This window comes from Eptesicus fuscus, chromosome 24 (assembly GCF_027574615.1).
Source record: "Eptesicus fuscus isolate TK198812 chromosome 24, DD_ASM_mEF_20220401, whole genome shotgun sequence".
In the NCBI taxonomy this organism is placed as follows: Eukaryota; Metazoa; Chordata; class Mammalia; order Chiroptera; family Vespertilionidae; genus Eptesicus; species Eptesicus fuscus.
Window position 1 is genome coordinate 14,332,887 of NC_072496.1, and position 27,328 is coordinate 14,360,214.

Sequence of the window (27,328 nt, forward strand, 5' to 3'; positions counted from 1 at the left end):
GTGTGTGTGTGGTTTTTCAGATCGTTTATTACTAATGTATTCCAAGTACTTAGAATAGTGACTGGCACATAGGAACACAATTATTGTTTGTTGAGTGAATAAATAAATGACCGTGGAAGTGTGTGTGTGAGTGCGTTTGTGTGTGTAGGTAGGTGCACAGACACGCACAGACAAGAGTAACATCTCACCCGCACGTTACTTATGGAGCAACCTGGAGTGTGGAGAATAGGGAAGCGTTAGAGCCCAGTCCACAGCCTCGTGGAGGTGACACAGCTCAGGCCCAGGTTTCTTTACTCCCCGGAGAGACTTCCCGTCCTCACAGCCGCGCCTGCTTTATGCTGGCCTGGCCCGGAGCAGGTCAGAAATGGCCAGGTGAAGATAGAGATCATCAGAAAGACAAAACCAGCAGTGACAGCCGACAGCCGACAGACAGGAGGAGGGAGGACAGGAAGCAGGCCTGTGCGTCCTGAGGACATGCGACTGTCCCTTTGGCCTTGGACGTGACGTCGTGCGGCATGGATTAAATCAGTGGTGTTCTTAGTAGACACTGAACCATCAGGAGTTTAAAATATGTCTCATCTCTATATATAAAAGCCTAAGCGACCAAAACGACTGAACGACCGGTCGCTATGCTGCACACTGACCACCAGGGGGCAGGCACTCAATGCAGGAGCTGCCCCCTAGTGGTCAGTGCGCTCCTGACCAACTCGTCCCGGGAGTCACCAGCCTGGCGGCAGCCACTCCCTCCCTCAGTAGTCCTGAAGGTCCAATCTCTGGAGAACGGACCAGGCACCGATGGACCTGTGCTGCGGGCACGGTCCCGACAGCACCACTGGCCTCCTGGAAGTCGGCCTTCCCCTCCCTAGCTGCTTCCCCTCCCTAGATGCTCTGCAAGGTAGAAGGGATATAAAAGCAGCTGCCAGGTGGCTCCTGACAACTGTCGTAAACGTCAGCGGGATGGATCCGGATCCTGGGCCGGCAAGGGCATCCCATCGCCCGCCCGGAGGGCCAATTGCATCCTGGCCCTCCCCACCCCCCTGGGACGGCAACAGATGCAGGGCTCACAGCTGGTGAGTGCCGCTGTGGTGCAAGCCTCTCTCAATCAGGACTGACGGGGCGAGAGCCCAGGGAAGGTGCCGCGGGGCCGGGATGAGCGGGGGCGGCAGGCAGTGTTGGACTGCGGGTTTCTGCCTGATCCCCGCCAGTCACCCCGAGGGACCCCCACCCGTGCACGAATTCGTGCACCGGGCCTCTAGTAACTTTGTAAGAAGACAAGGTTACCTCTAACTCTGTAGAAAGAGTCCTTTGGAATGGGGTAAATAGCTGTTTCTTGAAGTACATGTTTCCTTGATCTATACCAGGAGGTAGAAAATGACGGCCAGCAAGCCAAATCCCGCTCGCTGCTTGTTTTTATTAATAAAGTTTTATTGGCAACTTTTGCACTCTTGAAGCAGAGTTGAGTAGTTGCAACAGAGATTCATGGCCCGCAAAGCCAAAAACACAGGGTCGGGCAAAAGTAGGTTTACAGTCGTGAGTACACAAAACACAGTTTATTCTTGTCTTATTGTTTATTAATTATTGCACTAGTTTCCATACGAACAACTGTAACCCCACTTTTGCCCTGCCCTGTATTTATTGTCTGGTCCTTTACAGAAAGGGCTGGCTGATCCCTGATCTAAAAGTTGGGTCTCTCCTGGATGTCCGTTTCTGCTTGTGTGCACATCCGATGCATGTGCACCCATTACCACGTGGTCCGTATACACGCGTGTGTACACGTGCCCATGCCTGGGTGGTCGCAAGCGCAATTACATGTTAACACCACATTCCTTTCACTTGTCAAACGTATGGGAAAGACCTTGGATCAAATTAGCCATCAGCCTTCCCGCTTCATTCCGCTGATGGTATGTGTGACCTCTGACTCAAAGGGCAAAGACATTTGGAGGACGATGGCACCTTAGACACCCCGCTGCACGCTCCCCATCCTCCATGGCTCCTCGAGCACATGTATAGACGGACTCAGAGCTTCTATAGGTGTGAAGGACTCTGTGATCATGTATCCCACACTATGTAGGGTCGTGTGGGATGGTAAGTGGAAGCCAAGCTCAATGGCAAGAAATATGCACCATAAAATGCATCGTATGCATCATAAAATGTAGGATGTATTCCAGGTTGAATTTTGCTTTCAGATGATTCCTGTGGCCCTGGCCACTGACTTAGTGGAGAAGCTTCTGGCTCAGGCGGCGCGCTGGTGGGTTGCTCTGTGCTCATATATCTGTGCCCGTCACATGAGTGTTTGCTTTTCCCATCTCTGACTGCGTCGCACGCCTTGCTCAGCCTCACTCACGTACCGCACTCCATCCTGTTCATTTTCAAGTAAACAAGAGCCAGAATCCACCACGGAAGGCAGGCGTCCCGAGACTAGAGGCTCCTATGGAGAAAACATGTGCGTGGATCGTTAAAGTAAGCGCGAAATCACAGTTGGGGTTTGGGGTGGCGAACCACGTGCCTTTTTAAAAATTAAGATATAATATATTATATTGATTTTTTACAGAGAGGAAAAGAGAGGGATAGAGAGTTAGAAACATCGATGAGAGAGAAACATCGACCAGCTGCCTCCTGTACACCCCCCACTGGGGATGTGCCTGCAACCAAGGTACATGCCCTTGACCGGAATCGAACCTGGGACCCTTCAGTCCACAGACCGACGCTCTATCCACTGAGCCAAACCGGTTTTGGCAAAAAATTAAGATATAATTTATCTGCCACAAAACTGACCCTTGTAAGGTGTAAATTCAGTAGTTTTTAGTATATTTACAACATCCTGCAACCATCTTTTAAAAATACTGGTATACAAGCAGTTGGTTCACTTTTGAGCCACTCCACGTAGTCCCCACGGAAGTGGCTGTTCGAGTTGAACGGAAACCCACACGCGTGTGCTCTGTGGAGATTTTACAGATGCCTGTGTGCCCGGGACTGCTGAGCATGCGTCCTGGAAGTCCTGGGTCCCCTGGGTTTATTTTACACACAAATGGTTCATTCCCGATGGGCGGGGTCAGGGAGCACAGGGCCACTGTCCCAGGCTTAATCCTATCTGGGCCTCGGGGGTTTGATCGGCCCCCACCTGTTTCTGGAATCCTCTTTCCCTCTGTTACAGTGAAGCACGGAGAGCGTCCCAGAGCCTGCCCGGCCGAGTTCTCACTGGGGTCTGTAAGAAGTGGCATGGGACCGGGGACACCCCTGACTTATAAAGGGCGGGTTTCTGCAGGTCCGTCCTGAGCTCGCTCCCACGAGCTTCCGCTGGAGAAGCCAGAACCCGGGGATCTAGAGGAAAGCCCAGGGAGGCGGAGGCTCGTGCGTACACTTGCGTGCACGCCGCGAACGACATGCCCCTCACGGAGAAGCTCCCCCGTCTTTGTGAGTTTCATTTCCCAGCTGGCGGCCGGCCGGGCGGCGCCGCCAGATGGTGGGCGCCGGGCTCCCGGGGCGCCCCTAACTCTGCATGTGGGCACCCTCTCCCTTCCCTCTGGGTTCACACGACGACTCCCCGGATGTTGATTTTCTTTTCCGTTCTGGATTTTCAAATTCTCAGACTGCAAAACGAGCTGGGAAGCAATCCCTTGTTGCCTCTTGCGATGAGCGAGAGTCTGCGCCTGGGCGACCGCTCCAGGTGACGGCTGCAGCACATCCCTAACCTGGCTCCACTTTGGCGGGGGCACCGCATTGCCTCTGAGACCCTGGTGTGTGGTGTGTGGATTGTGTGTGGGTGACATGTGGATTGTGTGTGGGTGGTGTGTAGATTGCGTGTGGGTGGTGTGTGGATTGCGTGTGAGTGGTGTGTGGATTGCGTGTGGGTGACATGTGGATTGTGTCGGTGGTGTGTAGATTGCGTGTGGGTGGTGTGTGGATTGCATGTGGGTGGCGTGTGGATTGCGTGTGGGTGACATGTGGAGTGTGTGTGGTGTGTGGATTGCATGTGGGTGGCATGTGGATTGCGTGTGGGTGGCATGTGGGTGGCGTGGGCATCAGTAGTAGAAAACCGGCCTGGCTGCTTAAGGTTTCCCACACATTTGACTTCTTGCCTGCAGTGCGTTTTTATTTCAAGACCAGCAGCCGTGGGCAGACGGAGTCATTGAAAAGACGGACAGCATCGGGCCAGCTGGTTGGTGTTCGGGAGCCAGGGGCCCACAGAGGCACAGCCCCCGGCGCCTGCGTGTTTTCCCATAGAATCGCCTTTCCGGAAACATGTTGTCGTGTGGTTGAGAGTACTGGTGATGTGGATTAAAACGGGAGACAGCGGTATAGACGGGGAAAGGAAAGAGTAGTCTCTCACCCAAAGGCGACGCCTCAGTCTGTAGTCTCTAGTCACTTTGCCTTTGAACTTTCTTCTGAAGTTGATATTGTTTTTTTGTTTTTTTCTTTCTGTTTTCCCCAAGGACTTGGGGCTCCAGGGGCTAACGGGACCCCTCCACAATTTCTCAGCAATTCAGGGCCGTTTAGGAGGGTTAGAACTCACACTGCAGACCCTGGGGGCCGGGAGCCAGCTGCAGGAGGCCTGCCTGGTAGGCGGAGGGGGAGAGAGACAGTAGTGGGAGAGGGAGGAGGCAGGAACTTAAAGCAGGATTTGGGTTCAAGTTTATTTTGGAAAGAAACCATCATAAACAGACTCCAGGCCTGGGCCTTCACTGTTAGTTTGCTTGGGACTGAATCTGAAACGAAATTCCTTCGTTATCTGCTTGGGCGAGATGAACTGGAAGAAGAGAGTTAATCCATTTCATGTGGGGATCACTTGAGATTTAAGATTGGAGCTGGTTAATGACTTTACTGCATAAAAACTTTAAAAATATTTAGAAAGTTGCATAAAATTTATTTTTTTCCTACCACGACGCGTGCATTCATGAGGCATAATCCCCACTTTTGCCTCTGCTCCGCTAAGGTCATTACTAACCTGCACCCCAGTCTGTGTCCAAAACACCACAACGAGAGCCGGGGTGAAAACGAATATCACATTTTTACAAAGTTCCCACTAAATGCTTAAACTTTAGATTTTTTTTAACTTTTATTTATTTTTATTTTAACTTAAAAAAAAATATTGTTTATTGATTTCAGAGAGGAAGGGAAAGTAGGAGGGAGATAGAAACATCAATGATGAGAGAGGATCATTGATTGGCTGCCTCCTGCCCGCCTTCTACTGGGGATGGAGCCTGCAACCTGGGCCTGTGCCCTGACCGGGAATCTAAGCGTGACCTTCTGGCTCATAGGTCGATGGTCAGCCACTGAGCCACGCCGGCCAGGCAGATTTTTTTTTTTTTTTTTGACACCTGGCAGTAGTTTGGAGGTAAGAGAGGAGTCACCTTTGTGACTGGCATTTAAATGCATGCTTTTCTCTGAGTTGAAAAGGACCTCATTCACGCCAGCATAAGGACCCAGTTTATTATTTTTGCCGGCTGACGTGTCTGACAGGCTGCAAAATCTCAAAGTGAAATAGATGTACTTGCGCAAGACGTTGACTCGTAATTCATGGAATTGCAGCCTCTCCGGTAAAGAAAGGAATCAGCAGAGGTGTGCTTTTTATTTATGTGGCCAAAGCCAGAAAGCACAGAGGAAAGTCTTTGCTCTGCTGTCACAGCTGAAGGTGAGTGTCCAAGAATCCAGAATGCTCCCTGCAGCCGGTCCTCAGGAGCAGGGGTACAGGAAGGCCAGGGGTTTCCTGGGAGTTGGTGGAATTGCCAGGCTTGCTTGGGGTGCCCCTGCCCTGCTTTAGCCAGAACACTGTGCATGGGTCCTTCCTCCTTCCCTCCCTCTCCTTCCTTCCTCTCCCTCTCCCTCCCTCCCTCCTTTCCTCCCTCCCTCCTTCCTTGCTCTCTCCTCTACTCATCTGTTATCTCTCCGGGTGTTGTTTTTCTTGGTGGCTCCTCATCATCTCTGAAGAGACTCGGAGAGCTCAGTCTTCATACTCTTCTCTGCCTACACGCACTCCGTCCTGTGTCATCTCTCCTTGTCCCGGACTTGCCATCCGCTTGGCCCCTGGAATGGACTCTAGCCTGGGCCTTGACCCTGAACTCCAGACTCGATATCGCCCCCCCACCTCCTTTTCAACCACTGCCCTCACACTCATCCCACTCCAGCCTCACTGGCCTCCCTGCTGTTCCTAGTTATGCTAATTGTGCTCCCACCTGGGTGTGTGTGGGTGTCTGTGAGTGTGTGTGTGTGTGTGTGTGTGTGTGATATGTGTGTGTGTGGTGTCTGTGTGTGTGTGTGAGTGGTGTGTGTGTGTGTGTGTGATATGTGTGTGTGTGGTGTCTGTGTGTGTGTGTGTGTGGTGTGTGTGTGTGTGGTGTGTGAAGGTGTGTGTGTCTGTGTGGTGTGTGAGTGTGTGTGTGGTGTGTGTGTATGTGTGTGTGTGAGTGTGTGTGTGTGTGTGCGTGTGTGTGTGTCTCTGTGTATGTGCCTCTCCCCTGCCTGACGTGCTGCCCAGATGCCTGCTGTGTGTGTGGTGTGTCTGTAGGTGTGTGTGTCTGTATGTGTGTGTGTGTGGGCTCATGCCGCAGGCCTGTGTGGAAGTGGCCCTGGCGGAGGCCATCTCTGACGGTGTGGAAAGGGCAGTCCCTACTCCAATCCCCATGGATTTGCTTTTACTCGGTTTCCTCCAGAAGAGAGCTCCGGTTTCCTCCAGAAGAGAGCTCCGGGCCGCAGAGACGTGGCTTTGTTCTCTGCCCCGGGGCCAAGGTGGGGCGCATAGTAGGTGCTCAGTGAGCAGGTGCTGAGTGAGTGCACGGAGTCACCGCGGAAAAGCTAGGCAGGTGCCTTGTAGAACTCCATGCCTTTACGTTTTTAAAAGTAAATTGATTCTTGTTTACGAAGTGAATAAAGTCACAGATGGGTGAGCCTTCCCTCCTCCCTTCAGATTTAAGGCCTTCCAGATGCACCTGGAACTGTGGTAACCGGCTGTGAGGGTGCCAGCGAGCTCGCAGGGGATGCTAATGGCCAGAAATGGTTTCAGTAACAGCATTAGCGGTGCAGCGGTTTTGCTAAAGAGCCACAGTATTTTTTAGAAGGGAAGCTTCAATAATCCCATTTTACTACTTCCTGAAACCTTTGGAAAACACAGTACTCATTAGTGTTGAATTATTCACTAGGAATCCACCCCCAAACCCACCCTGATATTAGTTGTCTGGGGTTAAACGTTTTTAATAATGCCTCGATAATATTGGCTTAATGAATTAAGTTCTAAGAAAATAAATCAGGTTATACTTTTTGCAATAAAAGCAACTAAAACTCTGCTTGTAAGTAATAATGAGGGAAGATCTGGTATTAATCAAACCACTGGCCACAGCTGGGCTCTCTCTGCAGCCCTGAACTCGGTGGAGTTAATATGGAACGTATCCCTATTTGAGGCTTAAAGAACACAATTAGGCAGTCCTTTGAGAACAAGCTTTTTGCAAAAAAAAAAAAAAAAAAAAAGAAAAACCCCCAAAAAAACAAAACAAAAAAAAACGGTGGGGAATTGCACCCGAAACATTCAGAAAATCCTATTTTCAGCATCTCTGTCTTAGAACATTGTAAGAAACTAGGTGGCTAACCTCTTGACCATGTAGCTGGTCCTGGGAAAAAGGTGTTGGCAGTGTATTTTGCATAAATAATTGCCCTTCGCAGTTCCATGAGGGGAGGCAGACGCTGGCCTGGCCCCGTCCGGGTTGGGGGATCCCCGAGTCTGTGCCCGGTGCCCGCCCAGCCTGCGCAGGTGGGGCATCCTGGATGCAGCAGAGAGTCACCCATCTGGCCAGTGGCGGATCCACAGGCATATCTTGCTGCATCAGAATCTCTTTCTTCCTGAAGGAGATTTCTTGAGAGTTTTCTACCAGTTTCAGCAAAAAATACTCCCAACACTTTTTTTCCTAGGAGCAGCTACATGACCAAGAGGCTAGCCATATATATATATACATACATACACACACACACACACACACACACACACACACACTAGAGGCCTGGTGCACAAAATTCGTGCACGGGGTGGGGGGATGTCCCTCAGCCCAGCCTGCACCCTCTCCAATCTGGGATATCTCTCACAATCCAGGACTGCTCGCTCCAAACTGCTCGCCTGCCTGCCTTCCTGATTGCCCCTAATCACTTCTGCCTGCCAGCCTGATCACCCCCTAACCACTCCCCTGCCAGTCTAAATGATGCCTAACTGCTCCCCTGCCAGCCTAATTGCCCCTGCCAGCCTGATTGCCCCTAACTAATCTCCCCTGCCATCCTGATTGCCCCTAACTAACCTCCCCTGCAGGCCTGGTCCCCCCCAAATGCTCTCTCCTTCAGGCCTGGGTCCCCCCCCCAACTGCCCTTCCCTGCAGGCCCGGTTGCCCCCAACTACCCTCCTCTGTGGCCTGGTCACCCCTAACTGCCCTCTCCTGCAGGCTTCATCAATCCCAACTGTCCTCCCTTGCAGGCCTGGTCCCTCCAAACTGCCCTCCCCTGCTGGCCATTTTGTGTGGGCCATCTTATGTCCACATGGGGGCAACCATCTTTGACCAGATGGGGGCAGCCATGTTGTGTGTTGGAGTGATGGTCAATTTGCATATTACTTTTATTAGATAGGATTTTTTTAATGTTCTAAGACAAAGACTTTGAAAATATAATTTCCTAAGTGTTTCAGGTGCAGGTCCCCACCGATTTTTTTGCAAAAGCTTGTTCTCAAAGGACTGCCTAATTGTGTCCTTAGTCTAGCATCACAGGCCACCCTGACCCCCTGGGCCTTCTCGGAGGCCTGCCTGGTGTCCTGGGCCACAGACTGTCTGCCAGTCCTGTAACAGGGTGGGGAACGTCTGGCCCGCGGGCCGTATAAGGCCCGTGGAATCACTTGGTCTGGCCCTGCCAAGGCATGAGGGGCGAGTTAACTAAGTGTTTGACCAAATATAGCAGGCCAGTTGTTAAGTGGATAATTTTGTATGGCCCCTGAATGATGTTATAAATACCCAAATGGCCCTGGCTTTAGCAGATAAATACAACCGTTCTGTCAAATTCCAGGCTCCCATGTGCTAGGATGGCCGGAGGCAGCAGCGAGGACAGTCCTGGTCTCTCACCCCCCACCCCTCCTCCTCTCTCTAATGTGGGCTTGTGGTTAAGCTTCTATAGAAGCATCTAGAAGGAGTCACTCAAAGCAGACGGCTGCAGCTTTTGCTCAGATCCTCAAGGTGTTCTGCAGCTCTCCCTCTCGGGAGGGCCCTCTGCGGGGGGGAAGACGCCACGTCCTGGGCACGTGTGTGGTCATGTGTGGAAATCTCGCCTGCCCGGCAGTCACCCTGGCTGGGGTTCGTGGGGGGGGGGACCTGCGTGGAGGGCGTCTGTCTGATTCTCTGCATTGTGGGGTGTCAACGTGAACCAGGGCTGCCGGGGGGTGTGGCCAAGTCCCGGTGGAGGCCTCGTGACCCTCTGCCCCAGCCTGCCGTCTGCAGGGGCAGAGCTGCTCCCACGAAGCTTTGCCCACGTCCGGAGGGGTGCCCGCAGGCCTGGGGCACCCTGGGCACAGCAGGAAGTCTCTCTCTGGCCAGTGGCTGATGGAGACAGATCTTCCGCATCAGCTGAGACTTCTCCACTGTAGGTCTTTCTGGGAGAGAGAGGGTGGGAAACACTGCGGACCGTCCTTCATGGCTCCCTCCCTCCCTAAACAAACAGACACGTCCCAGACAGACGGTTCGGTCCGCGCCTGCGGACACGCCACGCCTGGGTCTCAGAGTGAGTCTGTCGGGTGTCGCTGCGGCTCCCTCTGCCCCAGGTGTGGGGCGCCGTCTCTAATGTGTCCTGAGGCCATTGTGCCTTCCCCTCCGGCCCGCTGGCCTGGAGCGTGGCTGGCTGTGCTGCCTGCACGTGCATTTTGAGGAACAAGGTCTCTCTGGCCCTCTCCGTAATGGCATCAGGTGACGTCTCCGCTGGGCCTGCTCACCCGGCGCTGGGCTTCCTTCTCCGAGAGGGAACTGTGGAGGCTTGAAGCGACGACCCCAGTCACAGCAGCCTCAGCCCAGCCCTCTCGAACCCGGGCCAAGCGGCAGAGCAGCAAATGCCAGGTCCCAGGCAGCCGCCGAGCCGCGACCCAGATGAAGGGCTCCCTGTGGTCAGGGTCCGGGCCCCACGTCAGCCCTTGTGGCCACCCTCCTGTGAACAGCTGGCACCCTCAGCGGCGCCCGGCTCACCGGCCAGGGCGGGGCATGTGTCTCCAGATGGAGGGAGGGTGGGGGCTGGGAACCAGTCCAGGATCTTAACTCCATCAGCGCATGGGGGTTGAAAGGTCAGGGGTCTGGGCCCACCCATGGTGCACGTATACACTCGCCCACGGCATGGTCATACACACCCACCCACGGCATGGTCATACACACCCACGACATGGTCATAAACACCCACCCGCGGCATGGTCATACACACCCACGACATGGTCATACACACCCACCCACAGCATGGTCATACACACCCACCCACGGCGTGGTCATACACACCCGCCCACGGCGTGGTCATACACACCCGCCCACGGCGTGGTCATACACACCCGCGGCATGGTCATACACACCCGCCCACGGCGTGGTCATACACACCCGCCCACGGCATGGTCATACCCACCCGCGGCATGGTCATACACACCCGCCCACGGTGCACTCATACACACCCGCCCACAGCATGGTCATACCCACCCGCGGCATGGTCATACACACCCGCCCACGGTGCACTCATACACACCCGCCCACGGTGCACTCATACACACCCGCCCACGGTGCACTCATACACACCCGCCCACAGCATGGTCATACCCACCCGCGGCATGGTCATACACACCCACCCACGGCATGGTCATACACACCCACCCACGGCATGGTCATACACACCCACCCACGGCGTGGTCATACACACCCACCCACGGCGTGGTCATACACACCCGCCCACGGTGCACTCATACACACCCGCCCACAGCATGGTCATACCCACCCGCGGCATGGTCATACACACCCACCCACGGCATCGTCATACACACCCACCCACGGCGTGGTCATACACACCCGCCCACGGCATGGTCATACCCACCCGCGGCATGGTCATACACACCCACCCACGGCATGGTCATACACACCCACCCACGGCATGGTCATACACACCCACCCACGGCGTGGTCATACACACCCACCCACGGCGTGGTCATACACACCCGCCCACGGTGCACTCATACACACCCGTCCACAGCATGGTCATACCCACCCGCGGCATGGTCATACACACCCACCCACGGCATGGTCATACACACCCACCCACGGCGTGGTCATACACACCCGCCCACGGCATGGTCATACCCACCCGCGGCATGGTCATACACACCCGCCCACGGTGCACTCATACACACCCGCCCACAGCATGGTCATACCCACCCGCGGCATGGTCATACACACCCACCCACGGCGTGGTCATACACACCCGCCCACGGCATGGTCATACCCACCCGCGGCATGGTCATACACACCCGCCCACGGTGCACTCATACACACCCGCCCACAGCATGGTCATACCCACCCGCGGCATGGTCATACACACCCACCCACGGCGTGGTCATACACACCCGCCCACGGCATGGTCATACCCACCCGCGGCATGGTCATACACACCCGCCCACGGCGTGGTCATACACACCCGCCCACGGCATGGTCATACCCACCCGCGGCATGGTCATACACACCCGCCCACGGAGCACTCATACACACCCGCCCACAGCATGGTCATACCCACCCGCGGCATGGTCATACACACCCACCCACGGCGTGGTCATACACACCCGCCCACGGCATGGTCATACCCACCCGCGGCATGGTCATACACACCCGCCCACGGCATGGTCATACCCACCCGCGGCATGGTCATACACACCCACCCACGGCGTGGTCATACACACCCACCCACGGCATGGTCATACACACCCACCCATGGCGTGGTCATACATACCCACCCACGGCGTGGTCATACACACCCGCCCACGGTGCACTCATACACACCCGCCCACAGCATGGTCATACCCACCCGCGGCATGGTCATACACACCCACCCACGGCATGGTCATACACACCCACCCACGGCGTGGTCATACACACCCGCCCACGGCATGGTCATACCCACCCGCGGCATGGTCATACACACCCACCCACGGCGTGGTCATACACACCCACCCACGGCATGGTCATACACACCCACCCACGGCGTGGTCATACACACCCGCCCACGGTGCACTCATACACACCCGCCCACGGTGCACTCATACACACCCGCCCACAGCATGGTCATACCCACCCGCGGCATGGTCATACACACCCACCCACGGCATGGTCATACACACCCACCCACGGCGTGGTCATACACACCCGCCCACGGCATGGTCATACCCACCCGCGGCATGGTCATACACACCCGCCCACGGTGCACTCATACACACCAGCCCACAGCATGGTCATACCCACCCGCGGCATGGTCATACACACCCACCCACGGCGTGGTCATACACACCCGCCCACGGCATGGTCATACCCACCCGCGGCATGGTCATACACACCCGCCCACGGCGTGGTCATACACACCCGCCCACGGCATGGTCATACCCACCCGCGGCATGGTCATACACACCCGCCCACGGTGCACTCATACACACCCGCCCACAGCATGGTCATACCCACCCGCGGCATGGTCATACACACCCACCCACGGCGTGGTCATACACACCCGCCCACGGCATGGTCATACCCACCCGCGGCATGGTCATACACACCCGCCCACGGTGCACTCATACACACCCGTCCACAGCATGGTCATACCCACCCGCGGCATCGTCATACACACCCACCCACGGCGTGGTCATACACACCCGCCCACGGCATGGTCATACCCACCCGCGGCATGGTCATACACACCCACCCACGGCATGGTCATACACACCCACCCACGGCATGGTCATACACACCCACCCACGGCGTGGTCATACACACCCACCCACGGCGTGGTCATACACACCCGCCCACGGTGCACTCATACACACCCGTCCACAGCATGGTCATACCCACCCGCGGCATGGTCATACACACCCACCCACGGCATGGTCATACACACCCACCCACGGCGTGGTCATACACACCCGCCCACGGCATGGTCATACCCACCCGCGGCATGGTCATACACACCCGCCCACGGTGCACTCATACACACCCGCCCACAGCATGGTCATACCCACCCGCGGCATGGTCATACACACCCACCCACGGCGTGGTCATACACACCCGCCCACGGCATGGTCATACCCACCCGCGGCATGGTCATACACACCCGCCCACGGTGCACTCATACACACCCGCCCACAGCATGGTCATACCCACCCGCGGCGTGGTCATACACACCCACCCACGGCGTGGTCATACACACCCGCCCACGGCATGGTCATACCCACCCGCGGCATGGTCATACACACCCACCCACGGTGCACTCATACACACCCGCCCATGGTGCACTCATACACACCCGCCCACAACATGGTCATACACACCTGCCCACAACATGGTCATACACACCCGCCCACGGTGCACTCATACACACCCGCCCACAACATGGTCATACACACCTGCCCACAACATGGTCATACACACCCGCCCACGGTGCACTCATACACACCCGCCCACGGTGCACTCATACACACCCGCCCACGGTGTGCTCATACACACCCGCCCACAACATGGTCATACACACCCGCCCACAGTGTGCTCATACACACCCACCATGCCCAGCCTGGTTGTCAGTCATAATTGTAGAGTCAAAATAAGAAGAGGTTGTGCTTTGTTGAGTTAGTGTCTCTACATTTAAATGAAACTGAGGTCGATAAGAGCCCGAGTCAGCGTCTGGGTCCCGAACCCCCTCTTTGTCCTGCACAGGGTCCTGTGAGGGGGTGAGCAAGAATCTCTGGGGGGGCGCAGGCCAGGGCTCCAGCCCCAGAGAGTCTGGTCCGGAGGATCGGGGGGGCCCGGGTCTGCCTGTTGTGAGCTTCCCAAGTGACTCAGCTGTGGGGTGGACTCCTCGGAAGCCAGGCCCTGGAGGGGGTGTCAGTGCAACCAGCTCTCCCAGTCGTCCGAGGACACTAAAATCCCCCCCAATCCCACCCCCCGCTCCCCTCCCCCCCACACACGGGACGACTTTAGTCTAAAGCCAAAAGTGATTAAAAAGACCATAAGGAAGATGAGGCTTTTAGATGTGAGAACCCTTTACACTGAAAAGGCATTCACTTCATTCACTCACTCACTCGCTCATTCATTCATTCATTCATTCATTCATTCGACAGATGCTTTCAAGTGCCCACTGTACTCCAGGCACTGCCTGGGGCATCAGGGAGTCAGCGTAAACAGTTCACACTTTGAGGGAGGCAGGCCACGACGAGGCCCCCACTGTGACGTGTTAGCAGGTGACAGTGCTGTCCAGAGAAATAAAGCAGAGCGGGGGTGGGGGGGGTGGGTACAGGGGAGCTTGCAGTTGTACTTGGTGGTCAGGGGCGGCTGCGTCTACGAGGGGGCGGTGGAGCATCACGCAGGAGGAAGAGCGCGTGCAAAGGCCCTGAGGTGGGAGTGAGATTCCCGGGCGACGGAGGAGCAGAAGGCTCTGTGGCGGGAGACCGAGGGCCAGGAGCGAGCAGAGGCGCCGAGGGCAGAGGCCAGCACGGGTTCCGGACGCTGCCGGAGTTGCGTGGGACCCGGGGGGAATGTCGGGATCAGGCGGAAGACTCAAAGGACACCCTGGCTGCTGTCCTGAGTGGCCTCCGGGGGGCAGGAGTCGGGGCTGTCCTTACTATGAGCATTACGGCACGGTTCCTGCCCCCCAGGAATTTGCCTCGATAGTGGAGATACAGCATGCATGCTCTAACTCACCAGGAAGAGTTTGCCAAGTGGTGTGAGTAACTCAGACCAGAGAGGAGCCATGGAAGTCTGGGGGCGTCAGACCTCACGGACAGGCTGGGCCTTACGAGGGGGGGCGAGCGTTTTGTGTTTAGCGGAATGGTTACAGAGCTGACATTCAGTGAACTGTACACGTCTCCAGTGTATGACTTGCTACGTCTGGTCCTATGTACACACACCCATGAAACGAGGGTCACAGTAGTGAACATGCCCATCACCCCACACGTTGTCTTCTGGTTCCTGAGGCGGGATCGGAACTATCGGGGTGGGAGTGTAAGCAAAGGCCCAGCACAGGGACTGCAGGGCTCCCGTGGGACCGAGGGAAGCCACCCTGGCTGTACGGGAAGGTCACGTGAGGACCCCGAGAGAGGCGATGGCGAGACAGCGTGAAGTACGTTACACGGGGCCCGAAACCAGGGCCCAAAACCAGGGGCACAGGGACAGGCCCAGAGGAGCCAGCAGGAGTGTTTGCTTGTGGTGGGATACGTCAGAGCAGAGCTTATCTGCTAAAATTTCATCTTTTAAAAATAATAGCAACAATGTCAAATTTTAGATGCTTTATTTATTTATTTTTTTTGGTAGTAAGTCCAGGAAAACATAGCCAAGTACATTTCTGCAGTATTTCATGCATACAGAATCAATTAACGGAGAAAGAAACATTAGGCAATTTCATAATTGGATAATTAACAGGCTCCTTAATAGCCTTGTACTAATACAGCAACTTGCAGATTGAAAATAAATCCATTTGCCATCTGATGGTACATCGGCGCCGACCCATAAAAAGTACATCTAATCCGGATCGCCTTTAATAATTTAAAGCAAAATTTCAGCGTGCCGTTACTAGGATCGCAGTTAGTGTTTGCTGTTTTTGAAGTCCATGTTCAACTTTGGAGCCACGTTGAAACGTGAACTCTCGAGTTCAGGGAAGCATTTTCAGTGGGCGTCACACACCCACTGTCCCATCCTTAGCTCCCCCTCATCGGGATCGGATCCCAGTTCCCCGCGGCTAAGGGGTGGACGGGGGAGCAAGGTTTTCATGTTGGAAGGTAGGCAGGCCAATGTGAAGTCATCGTTCTCTTTCTCCTCTCCCGGGGAGACGCTGGCAGTGATGGCTCTGAGATTCTCACTGAAACCCTGCAAAGGCCCTTTGGAGCATTATGTACTCCAAACGGAGAACCTAAGAGTCCTCTTCCGTTGAGAAGCATCGTACGGAAGCTCAGATCCATGGAAACGAGCTCTCTTAACCTAGAGGAGAAGGCAAGGAGCCATCCGGTCCCAGCTCAGGAACGCAGGGACCCATTCTTACTTGGGTTCCTTTTAAGAAGACCCCGACTTACCCTAATGCAGGAGGTGGTTAACCAAAGACCAGTTCGAAGGCACTCTTAATTCCAAAAGTGTTTGCTAAGTCCTCCCAGATAATAGGCTCCTGAATAGCTTATGTCAGTAAAGCGACTACAGCACTCCTTGCCGCCATATCATCATCGGTGGTGCTATAGTTATATATACAAGGTGCTGAATCACATACTGAGAAGTATAACATCTACCTAATAAAAGAGTTACATGCTAATTGACTGTACCTTCATGATGCCCACCAGCCAATCAGGAGTGAGTATGCAAATTAACCCAACAAAGCTAGCGGGTAAATTAGTATACACAGGTGCCGAGTGGCTGGGGGTGGAACGCTTGCATCATTGCCATGGCAACGACGCAGGTGTTCTGCACCACCCCAGCCTCTCCGGGCCTCTGGGCAGCATGGGAAAGCGGAAAGGTGGCTTCAGGCTGGAGCGGGAAGGCGGCTCCAGCCAGAGAGAAGTGGTGCCAGCAGCCAGGGAAAGGAAGGCCCATTCTTGCATGAATCTTTGTGCATCGGGCCTCTACTCTATAATAATAAAAGCATAATATGCTAATTAGACAAGACAGCTGAACGACCTTACAGACGTCCTTCTGGACATCCTTCCGGATGAAGCCAGGGCTGCGAGGGTCAGCTGAGGCAGGCGGGGCTGCGAGGGCCGAGCCCCTTGCACGAATTTCGTGCATCGGGCCTCTAGTTGATATTGATTGCTTACCATTTATGTCGCATTTCTTAGAACCAGGATGATGTCACATGTTTTAACACATTTAATCCTCACTTAACCCGATATAGGGGCTGTTGTCAACTTCTAATTTTACACTTAAGGTGACTGAAGCTGGGATAGGTTTTTAAAATATAGATCCTGGTCACACAGCTCCTACGTGACCCAGCAGGGACTCGAACCGCCCATATCCTTAACCAGCAGTCTTCAAAAGAACCATGTTATGCAGCTAGAAAAGATGAGACTTGGACATAAAAATATTTTTTTTCTGTGGTCGTGATAAGAAACCCCTCGCTTGTTCTTTTGAGTAATGCATGAGCTGTTCTTAATCATCTTAAGTTCTAATGAAAAAACAACAACCCTTTTCCTTTGAAGCAGATAAATCTTATCACCTGCGACACTTTCCACGCGTGGCAGTGGCAGCCTGGCCGCTCCTGGCATCCCGCCCGCCTCTGGCTCCCACGGCCTCCCGTGTGGGACCCGTCACTCAAACCCCAGCCTCCCTGGCGTCGTTAACAGGCCCCGTGTCTGCTCGGATCCGAGCAGAATGGCGTAGGCCGGGCACCGACACTCCATTCCGGGTTAATTTGGCTTCCTGTGTAGAACGGCTCTGGTCTGACATTGAACATCCCGTCCTCTCTGATCTCATTACCCAGCGCGCCTTCACATCCAGCCTTTCACCCGCTCGGGGCCTGTCCGCGTGTGATCCTCGTTGCTGGGTGAGTGCTTTGGGCCCACGCACGGAGCAGCCCGGTGACCATGCGGACCCTGGGGCTCCGAGGCGGCTGGGAGGCCAGAGGGAGTTTCCGGGGAAGTTCCGCGTGAACGAGGCAGGTCTGTGAGGTCGGGGCCCGGTGAGTGCTTGCCACCCCTCCGGTTGTGATTTCGGCGGCGGTCAGGTCTCACCCGAGCAAACGCGTTCTGACACGCCCTGGTAGCGTCAACGTGACCACTGGGCGAGCAGCACCGCACGTGGGAAAGACAAGACTCCAGCGTGTCCTGGTCCTGTCTGTCTCTTGGACCTCCCACACCCGTCGAGCACACGTGTGCGTGAGATGTGAAGGTCAGGGGGCCGATGACCCTCGAGGAACCAAATCTTCCTGAGGAAGACGTTACGTCCCCTGGTTGGCATTTCGGACACGAGTTGACCGAAGACGGCCGTTAGACAAGAGGCCCTTCAGCGGCCTGGCAGCCCACACTTTCCTGAAATGCCCGTAAAAGAAGCAGAGGGGCCGGAAACCACCAGGGGCACGTGCTTTGTTCTTTGTGGGGGTCACTGCTCGGGGGGACTGGGGTGCCTGAGCGTTAACCTCATCCATCCCACCTTCCTTCTGAGGGACTTCCCCAGTTTTCTAACCGGCGAAGTGTTTTCTTGACTCCCTCTTCCTGGCAGATGCGGGATACACATAATCTTGTATTAGTTTTGAAAGATGAGAGTGTTTTGAGCACAGACCCTTGCCCTTGAACGTTCAGGATGACTGCGTTGCGCAGGTACCCCAATGGCCCGTTGTCATACGTGCAGATGTAAAAAGCGGGGCTTTAAAGGCCAGGGTTCCGCCTGGCTGGTGTGGCTCAGTTGGCTGGGTGTTGTCCTGCGCACCGAAAGGTGATGGTTCGATTCCCACTCGGGGCACATGCCCAGGTTGCAGGTGTAATCCCCAGCAGGGGGCGTGTAGGAGGCAGCCGGCTGATGTTTTGCTCTCACATCGATGTATCTCTCTCTCTCTCTCTCTTCATCTCCCTCCCTTTCTCTCTTACAATCAATTTTTAAAAATCTTTTAAAAAGCAAGAGGTTCAACTTGTGCCCGGCTTCCCGCCCTTCCCCTTTGCGTGTTTCCTGACGTCACAGGACGAGTCAGCACCAGACAACATGAAGGTCTTTGCAGGCCTCCACCTGGGCAGCATGCGATTCTGGGTGCCCGGTTCGTTCCTCCCGCAGCCCGGGTGCCTGGTGTCAGCTGAGTCGGTGCTGCTCTCCTCTCCGTCTGCTGGGGCCGCTGCGTCCTGTTGTCGGCGTCGGCGTCAGGAACGCTGAGCATGAGCGAGTCACGCATGGTTCTGAGGCTCCTTCTCCCTTTCCTTCCTGCTGTTACCGCTGTGCCCGGCAGCGCCATCCTCAGCCTCCCAGCACTTGGGGAAGGCTGTGTCTGTGCGCCGTTCCTCTTGGACGTTTTGAGTCGCACTAAATGTTTATAACGTGTGCACAAGCCCTGGAAAGGCGTTTTCGTTCCCCGAAGATGGGTCTCTTGCCTCACGGAGGCCTTTTGATGATAAGAACTCCCATAAGGCTTCAGACCAGGGCTGCGTCACGGAGGAACTCCTCTTGGACATCAGTAGGCAGTTGCGCGCTCATTAAAGGGCCAATCTCAGCGTTGCCCCGGACAAGGCAACAGCGGGCTCGTGGCTGGCTGTGGCATCGTTGCTCAGACTGGTAGTCAGCTGTGTTGTCGATGCCTCGGGAGCCGGGAGGGGGGCACCGAGCTCTCTCTCTCTCTCTCTCTCTCTCTCTCTCTCTCTCTCTCTCTCCCTCCCTCCCTCCCTCCCTCCCTCCCTCCCTCCCTCTCTGTGTGTGTGTTGATTGGTCTGTGTTACTTGTTAGCTGTTGCAAAGGGCAGTACGTGCAGTAAAGAAGGCACCGCCTCCAGGGAGAGGAGTCGAAACTCAGAAGAGAGCACAGGCTCCCGGCGGGTGTGCAGGCAGATGTGCCGTCCAGCCGCAGATGCCCGAGTCGCTGCCGCTTCCACCAGGATCTGAGATACACTGCCGTGTGCCGATGGCCCTGGTCGTGTGTCTGCCTCCTTCCTGGGACACTTCAGCCAGTGACTGGGTTAACGAGCATTCTAAGTGAGCCCTCAGAGGCTTCTCGAACCCCATGCCTCGATAGCCTAAGCCGTGGGTTGCGGATTGGCTTTGAATGGTGGTCTCTGATTTCTCCCACCGCAATGGTGGAATGCAGAAGCAGACAAATGAATTATGAAACGACCGAAGGATAAACATCCTGTGGTCATTAAAAACCACACTTTCAAATGACATTTGCTGATAAGATTCTCATTATGTAATGCTATGTGAAGAAAAGCAAGAGGCTCTATCTCGACCCCTATGGGGGTTTAAATAAATTCCTTTTGAACAGATGGCCGTTTCCCAGCTGAATGGGGTGAAAACCTCAGATGTTGGTGCAAAAAAGTTGAGCCTTTGGCTCTTGAAGTGAAATGTTGTGGACTCGTGGCCAAGAAGTCTGGGCGTTGTCCAAGAGTCCTCCTCGGGAAACGGAGGTGACAGTCTGCTCTGGAATGGTCCATAGCGCCCCTGTGGGTCCCACGTGCTCTGAGCTGCCCCTTGAGCCTGTGGACAAAGCACAGGCCTTGAGACGGACACGGCAGGGCAGGTCTCCTTGGTCTGCGTCACTGTCAGCCGGACCTGATCGCCCTTGACCTCCTCTTGCTTCCCACTGTTTCCTGTGACGGTCTTGAGTTTCTGCCTCCGGAGCCACTCCTTGCCGCTGCTGGGTAAAGAGGCCTCCTGATTTATTAATCCGTTAATCAGTGCACGCCGAGGGGCTGTTCAGGGTAGTTAAACAAGATGCTGGGGATTGTAACCAAGATGGATCGTAATTAAGAACGCCCCTCCCACCGCTGAGCTTCCCGCCGCCCAGGTGACCCACGCCACCGCCCTCACCCTCCGCGCATCCAACCCGTGCGGCCCTGATGGGGTTCCCGCCCCCTAGGAGCTGACAGCAGGTTTCAGAAAGGCAGGTTTTCTTCTGGTGTCCTTGAGGGGAGATAGGCCTTGAGAGAAGCCTCATCAATTATTTGCAACAATTGTTGAATCTCAAAAGTTTAGCCAGGCCCCAGATATGGCCCGGTAGCTCTGTCCACGTGGATGGACACGGTGTTCTTCTGTCCCAGTTTCCGTACACGTGGAGATGGGAGGTTCGGACGACAAGGATGGGTGTGACCGATGACAGGTTCCGTGAGGCTCAGGAAGTGGTCCAGGGTCACACAGCGAATTCGTAGCAGAACTGGAGCTAGCCCCCACGTGTTTCGATACCCAGTCAACACACCTAGTGCTCAGGACTCTGTGCAGTCCTGCCTTCCTGGGAAAATTAACCCTTTGCACTCGCTTGCTTTTTTCTCGATTCCTTTATTCTACTCGGGATTTAATTTTTTTAAATACCCCAGATTTTACAAAGCGCAGCAGTAGAATAAAAAACTGGAGTTTCTTTTCATACAAACTTATTTATTTGGATTTTTTTTACATTTCAAATTATTGATACATTCGAAGAGTATAAAAAGAGCTGCTACCGATGCTAACCGTGTCGAGTCACACTCGACATCCGAGTGCAAAAGGTTAAAGCGAAGGAAATGAAAGAAAGCATCCTCAGTGATTTCCTGGTTTCTCTTGGGTAAGGGCTTCCGAGCGAAGGAGTGGTTAACAGTAGTTTTTAGATGAACTTTGTGGGGGAAGTAACTTGGGCTGTTTGTCCAGGAGATAGCTTTCTTCTGATGGATCAGGATATCAGGACCCGGAATCAGGCATGGCCAGCTCGCCACGGGGCAAAGGTCAACAGAGCGATCTGCGAGGGTGGCTGGGCCGCTGGAGCTGGCTGGGTCTCGGGGCCAGAGTCGGTGAGTTTGGTTTTCTCCCAGGGCCACGTGGCATCCGGTGCTCATGAGGCCGAGGCTTTCCCAGAACAGAACCTCTGCTCGGGGTCACAGGCAGCACCTCCATTCGTTACCAGCTTCCCATGGTTCACAGGGGCCGGGGCCACGGGGCACTTGTCCAGAATGGGCGTGCTCAGCCTGCCGCGCCGGGACAGACACCCGTGCCTACTAACGACACGGTGGGGGGACCCAGTGCGGCCGTAGCCCTTCGGGCACAAGGAGGAGAACCTGGAATGTGTTGACTGGCCTGGCACGGAGGGTGCTTAGAAATCTTTAATTTTTAACCAACCCTTAAGTCTCCACTATACAAACCTGCGTTTGTGAAAGGCGCTTGTCAGCTGGAGGCTCTTCTGCCTCATTTCCGTGCCCATGTCTGTGGGATGCCAATCCCATGCTTCGAGTAACTCTAGGACCTAGTGCCGTGGTCGGCAAACCGCGGCTCGCGAGCCCCATGCGGCTCTTTGGCCCCTTGAGTGTGGCTCTTCCACAAAATACCACGGCCTGGGGCGAGTCTATGTTGAAAAAGTGGCGTTCGAAGAAGTTTAAGTTTAAAAAATGTGGCTCTCCAAAGACATGTCAATCGTTGTCCTGTTGATATTTGGCTCTGTGGACTCATGAGTTTGCCGACCCCTGGCCCAGTGGATACCCACCGGCCTCTGAGGCGTGCTCACCAGGCTCTCCTTTGCTCTGCTTGTGCCCACAGGACCCGGCCTTCTCCGCCGTCATCCACGACAAGCTGCAGGTCCCCAACACCACCCGGAAGGCCTGGAATGACAGGGACAACCGCTGTGACGTCTGTGCCACGCACCTGAACCAGCTGAAGCAGGAGGCCGTCCAGATGGTGCTGACCTTGGAACAGGCCGCGGGCAGCGAGCGCGACGACGGCTCCCCCGGCTCGCCGCCCCCCCTGCCCAGCATCCCCGCGCTGGTGGGGTCCCGGCACGTGGGGTCCCGGGACTGGGCCTTCGTGCCCGCCTCCTACGCCTCCTCCAACTACGCGGCCTTCGTCAGCAACAAGCACAGCGGCAAACCCAACGGCCTCGGCGTCGGCAATGGGGCCGAGAAGAAGAGTGTGTCCCCCACCCACCAGGCCAAGGTCAGCCTCCAGATGGCCACCAGCCCCAGCAACGGGAACATCCTCAGCTCCGTGGCCATCCAGGCTCACCAGTACCTGGATGGCACCTGGTCCCTGTCCAGAGCCAACGGGGTCACCCTGTATCCCTACCAGGTGAGTAGCCTCTGAGCAGGGAAGAGCAGGGCTGGTTAGAGCCCGCGCAGAGACGTGGGCCGGCGACACTGCCTTTCTCCGCTCTTGTCCTTCGCGAAACTCCCCGGCTCAGAGCCCGCTGCTTCACGCGGCCCCAGTGGACATGGTTAGACACAGATAAAACACGTGAGAAACCGTGGACCCACGATTACACTGCTCCCACGGTCTACAGTGTCTGCAGGAGGTGTAGACTCCCCTGCCGACCTCTCCCACCTGAGGGCCCAGAACCCTTTGCTGTTTGCAACTCCCCTCGTCGGTGCCGTGGCCGTGAGGTTGCCCATCTGTTTCCGTTTTGGCCATTCTCTTTCCCCAGTTGTTTAAATCAGCACGTGCTCCCGAGGTTTCCTATGGGAATAAGGGAGCAGGTCTTAAACCTGCCCGGGAATCGGAACACATTCTCTTAACTTTTCTTGGCTGAGTTTTCTGTGGGACGAGGGGGTTGGCTTTACCGTATGTGTTCCCGTTGTCCCCCTGCGAAAGCGTTGACCGTCACTGTGGAGTGGAGAGGTGCCCAGGATCATGAAGTGTATCCGTCAGGGAAGGTAAGGGGTGTAACAAATGAGCTCAGGGTATGCGTTCCTCGTATCTCTCTGTTGTATTGGTGTTTGGGGTGGGGGTGGCCTTCCATTGAGATGTAGGGACTCAGGCTCCCCTACCTAACACGCCACCACGTTTCAGGGGCCTCGGAGCCTCCCGCCACATCCCGCACAACCAGCAGGACCTGGGTAGAAGGATGTGCACCAGACCATTTTACGTAGAGCAGCAAAACCCTACACTCCGCGAATCGATGCCTGGCCATGTAAATTAGGACCTATTCCTATAATGGACAGTGCTTATATAATGGAACATGGCGCTACCATTAGACCTCACATTTCAGCGGAATAGATAATGGCACGGGAAATGCACCCAGGATGTGAAGTAGGAAGCAAGGAGGAGGGAGCGGGGAGGGTCTCCCAGGGAGGCTGGTGGCCCGGCCTGGAGGGGTGTCCTTAATGTCCATCTGCAATCCAGTGGCAGGAGGCCAGGCTTCTGGCCCCGCCTTCCCTCCGGGGAGCCGGGGAGCGTCAACCCGTCCATGTGCCCGAGAGAAGCCAGCAGCACGTTGAGTGGGCACAGAGCGTGGTTTCTGTTCCCGGGGCACAGGTACAGGGAAACATGAAATGAGTTCACCGCGGCCGATGAACTTCCTGGTAACTTCTCTTGAGTGCGAGGGGGAATAAAGATCGCTTCTCGTGATTTCTTGCAAAAAAAAAAAAAAAAAAAAATGGGAGCGCCAAAACTGGTTTGGCTCAGTGGATAGAGCGTCGGTCTGCGGACTGAGGGGTCCCAGGTTCGATTCTGGTCAAGGGCATGTACATTGGTTGCGGGCACATCCCCAGCTGGGGGTGTGCAGGAGGCAGCTGGTCGATGTTTCTCTCTCATTGATGATTCTAGCTCTCTATCCCTTCTCCCTTCCTCTCTGTTAAAAATCAATAAAATATATTAAAAAAAATATGGGAGCATAGATCCTTATCTTAAGAAGGACACATTCTTGGACGGCCAGACACTGATTCCTCGGGTGCTTTGTAGCTTACAAAAGACAGCGCACCCAGGATTGTATTAAACCCTAGAACAGGCCTACGAGGGAGGGCGGGGCGGATGCCAGCTTTTCTTTGGAATTTGACGTGGAATGACCTGTGGCCCCCAGTTAGTGACAGAAGCAAGACCAGCTCTCTCCTGCCCAGAGGAAGGGGTTCCCCTACATGGCTGCTCCCGGCGTCCCCAGAGCTGCCTGCTGCCCGCAGCGTATCTGGGGTGGCTCCTTCGCAGACACGCACCCCAAATAAAAGGGCTCCTGTTTTGACCTGCAGGGGCCCGGCTGCCACTTCACTTTCGGGCAGAGCTTTCTGGGCTGTGGGGTTAAGTATAAGGAGGAGCCGGTGGCACCCTGGGTGGCTTCGCGGTCGAGAGCTTGAACTTGACCATCGAGGGCAGGAACAGAAGAGCTTCCCGTTGGCGAATGACATGCCTCTTCCGTTTGCAATTTCAAAACAGGCTGTTTTGAAAATGACAGGAAGTAACCCATGTCTGTGGTAAAATAAAACAAAGTAATATATGAAAAGGTTCAAATAAGACTTTAAAAAATCAACTTCCCCCAGAAATAGATGGTGTGACATTTGGGTCTATTTCCTAAAATTGTGACCATGTCCCATCCTGCGACCTGCTTTTTGCTGGATATACTGGGTGCATTTTCCCACGCCGTTCTCTATGTTGCTAAAATATGATCTAATGTAGCATAATATCCCGCTATGTTAAGTCCTATCCATCCTGTGACTGTGGCCTAATTTATATGACCAGGCACCAATTCGTGGAGTGTAGGGTTTTGCTGCCCTACGTAAAACGGTCTGGTGCACATCCCTCGACCCACGTCGGATTTCCAGCGCGTCTCGGGTTGTGCTTGTCACATGATCCCGTTCCACAGACGACTCCCACTTCCCCCTCCCGGCCCCGAAGCACGGGTAACATGAGCCAGGTGCTGATCAGAAGATGCAGCCGCTGCCCCGCGCCGATGAGCACAGACAGAGGACCTGGAAGTGGCGCTTCTGCGTAAAACATTCCAGGCGCTGGAGGGTTGGTGTGAGCCGGAGGAGTAGCTGGAGATGCTGCTTAAAAGGAAGATCTGGTGGCGGCACATTTCGGTTATTTGGGCAATGATGCTCTCTGCCCCTCCTCTTCGTCTCCAGCTCCGATGAGAAGGAATTTCCTGAGCAATAACAGGTGTTACTGAGCTCTAACCGAGTGCCAGGTGCCATGCTAGGTGTTGGGCCGGAAACTCAGGTTCCTGTCCTGTGGTCCTTAGGAGAGGAGCAGCTGAGCCTCCTAGGATAAGCCAGGGAGGTCAGTACTAAGGTGCAGAGATGCCCAGTCCACTTGGAGGACACACAGAAGGGCTCCCAGTTCAGCCCGCAGGGCAAGGGTGGGCGCTGTGGCCTAAAGCCAGCTACTGAAAGCTTCCCGCCAGCCACCACCTGAGACTGTCCTGGGCCCGTGGTCGGCAAACTGCGGCTCGCGAGCCACATGCGGCTCTTTGGCCCCTGGAGTGTGGCTCTTCCACAAAATACCACGGCCTGGGCGAGTCTATTTTGAAGAAGTGGCGTTAGAAGAAGTTTAAGTTTAAAAAATTTGGCTCTCAAAAGAAATTTCGATCGTTGTGCTGTTGATATTTGGCTCTGTGGACTAATGAGTTTGCCGATCAGTGTCCTGGGCGGATCTGATGGCTTCTGGCCAACCCCAGAGCAGCCCGATTCATGCATTTTCCTGGAGGGGAGGAAGTCTCTCTGGGAGAAAGCGACTCGGTGCCTGGCTGTGAGTCACCGTCCCCGTGGCACGGCTGTCCTCCTGGTGCCCTGCGGCACGGGCTCCGGGCCGGGCCAGACTGAGTGTCTCCTGCTGGACATCTCCCTGCAGTAAATTCTCTGCACTTCGCAGTCTGGCCCGCCTGGCAGAGATGGTTGACTGCTCTGAGGGTGACCTCACTTTTCCTGCTCACCCCACTCCGCCTCCTTCCACACCGAGCAGATGGCCCGCTGGGGCTGTGCCAGGGCCGGACCCGGGCAGAGAGGCTCCCAGGCTCTGTCACTGCTGGGGTGCTGCTCCCCTCTCACAGCCCGGGGCCCGGGAAGCGGGAGGAAAGGACACTGCCCTTCGGCCTTTTAAGGAGGGTGACAACGACCAGGACGGGTTTGTAATAGTGAGCAGGGGGACCTGTGAGCAGGGGAATCTGCGTGGGCGGCGGGAGGTCCCCAGACCCATCAAGCCCCATTACCCACAGCACCGTGCAGCCTTCTGCGATCAGCTCCCGGAGAAAGCTTCCTTCTGTGAGCTTGCAGACGTCTGACACAGTCTGTGTGCCATTGTGAAAGCAGAAAAGGCTCTAGAACCGTGGTCGGCAAACTGCGGCTCTTTGGCCCCTTGAGTGTGGCTCTTCCACAAAATACCACGGCCTGGGCAAGTCTATTTTGAAGAAGTGGCGTAAGAAGAAGTTTAAGTTTAAAAAATTTGGCTCTCAAAAGACATTTCGATCGTTGTACTGTTGATATTTGGCTCTGTTGACTAACAAGTTTGCCGATCACTGCTCTAGAACAAGCATGTCACTCAAAGGCTAACACGGGACAAATAAACAAGGCATGTGGCCCTTGGGCTGCGAGTTTGACACGCTTGCTCTAGAACCTTCATCGACCTCATGAGTTTTGACTGATTAGTTCCTTGTGGTCAGCCATACATTAACTGGATTTGAAGGGCAGCTGCTTTTGCCTGCTTTACGTTCATTACAGTAAATAAACTGCAAGAAAGACTGTACACATAACACTCAGTACCATAGAAGTTTCCAGAATCACA

General features: G+C 55.0%; 1 protein-coding gene across 1 annotated transcript in view; it reads left to right on the top strand.

The window, feature by feature from the left end:
* Positions 1–27,328, top strand: part of KIF26B (kinesin family member 26B) — a 384,278-nt gene that overhangs the window by 126,995 nt on the left and 229,955 nt on the right. The window contains exon 3 of the mRNA XM_054713017.1: positions 22,388–22,912. Coding sequence (XP_054568992.1) covers positions 22,388–22,912 — 525 coding nt within the window. The remainder of the gene's footprint in view (positions 1–22,387; positions 22,913–27,328) is intronic.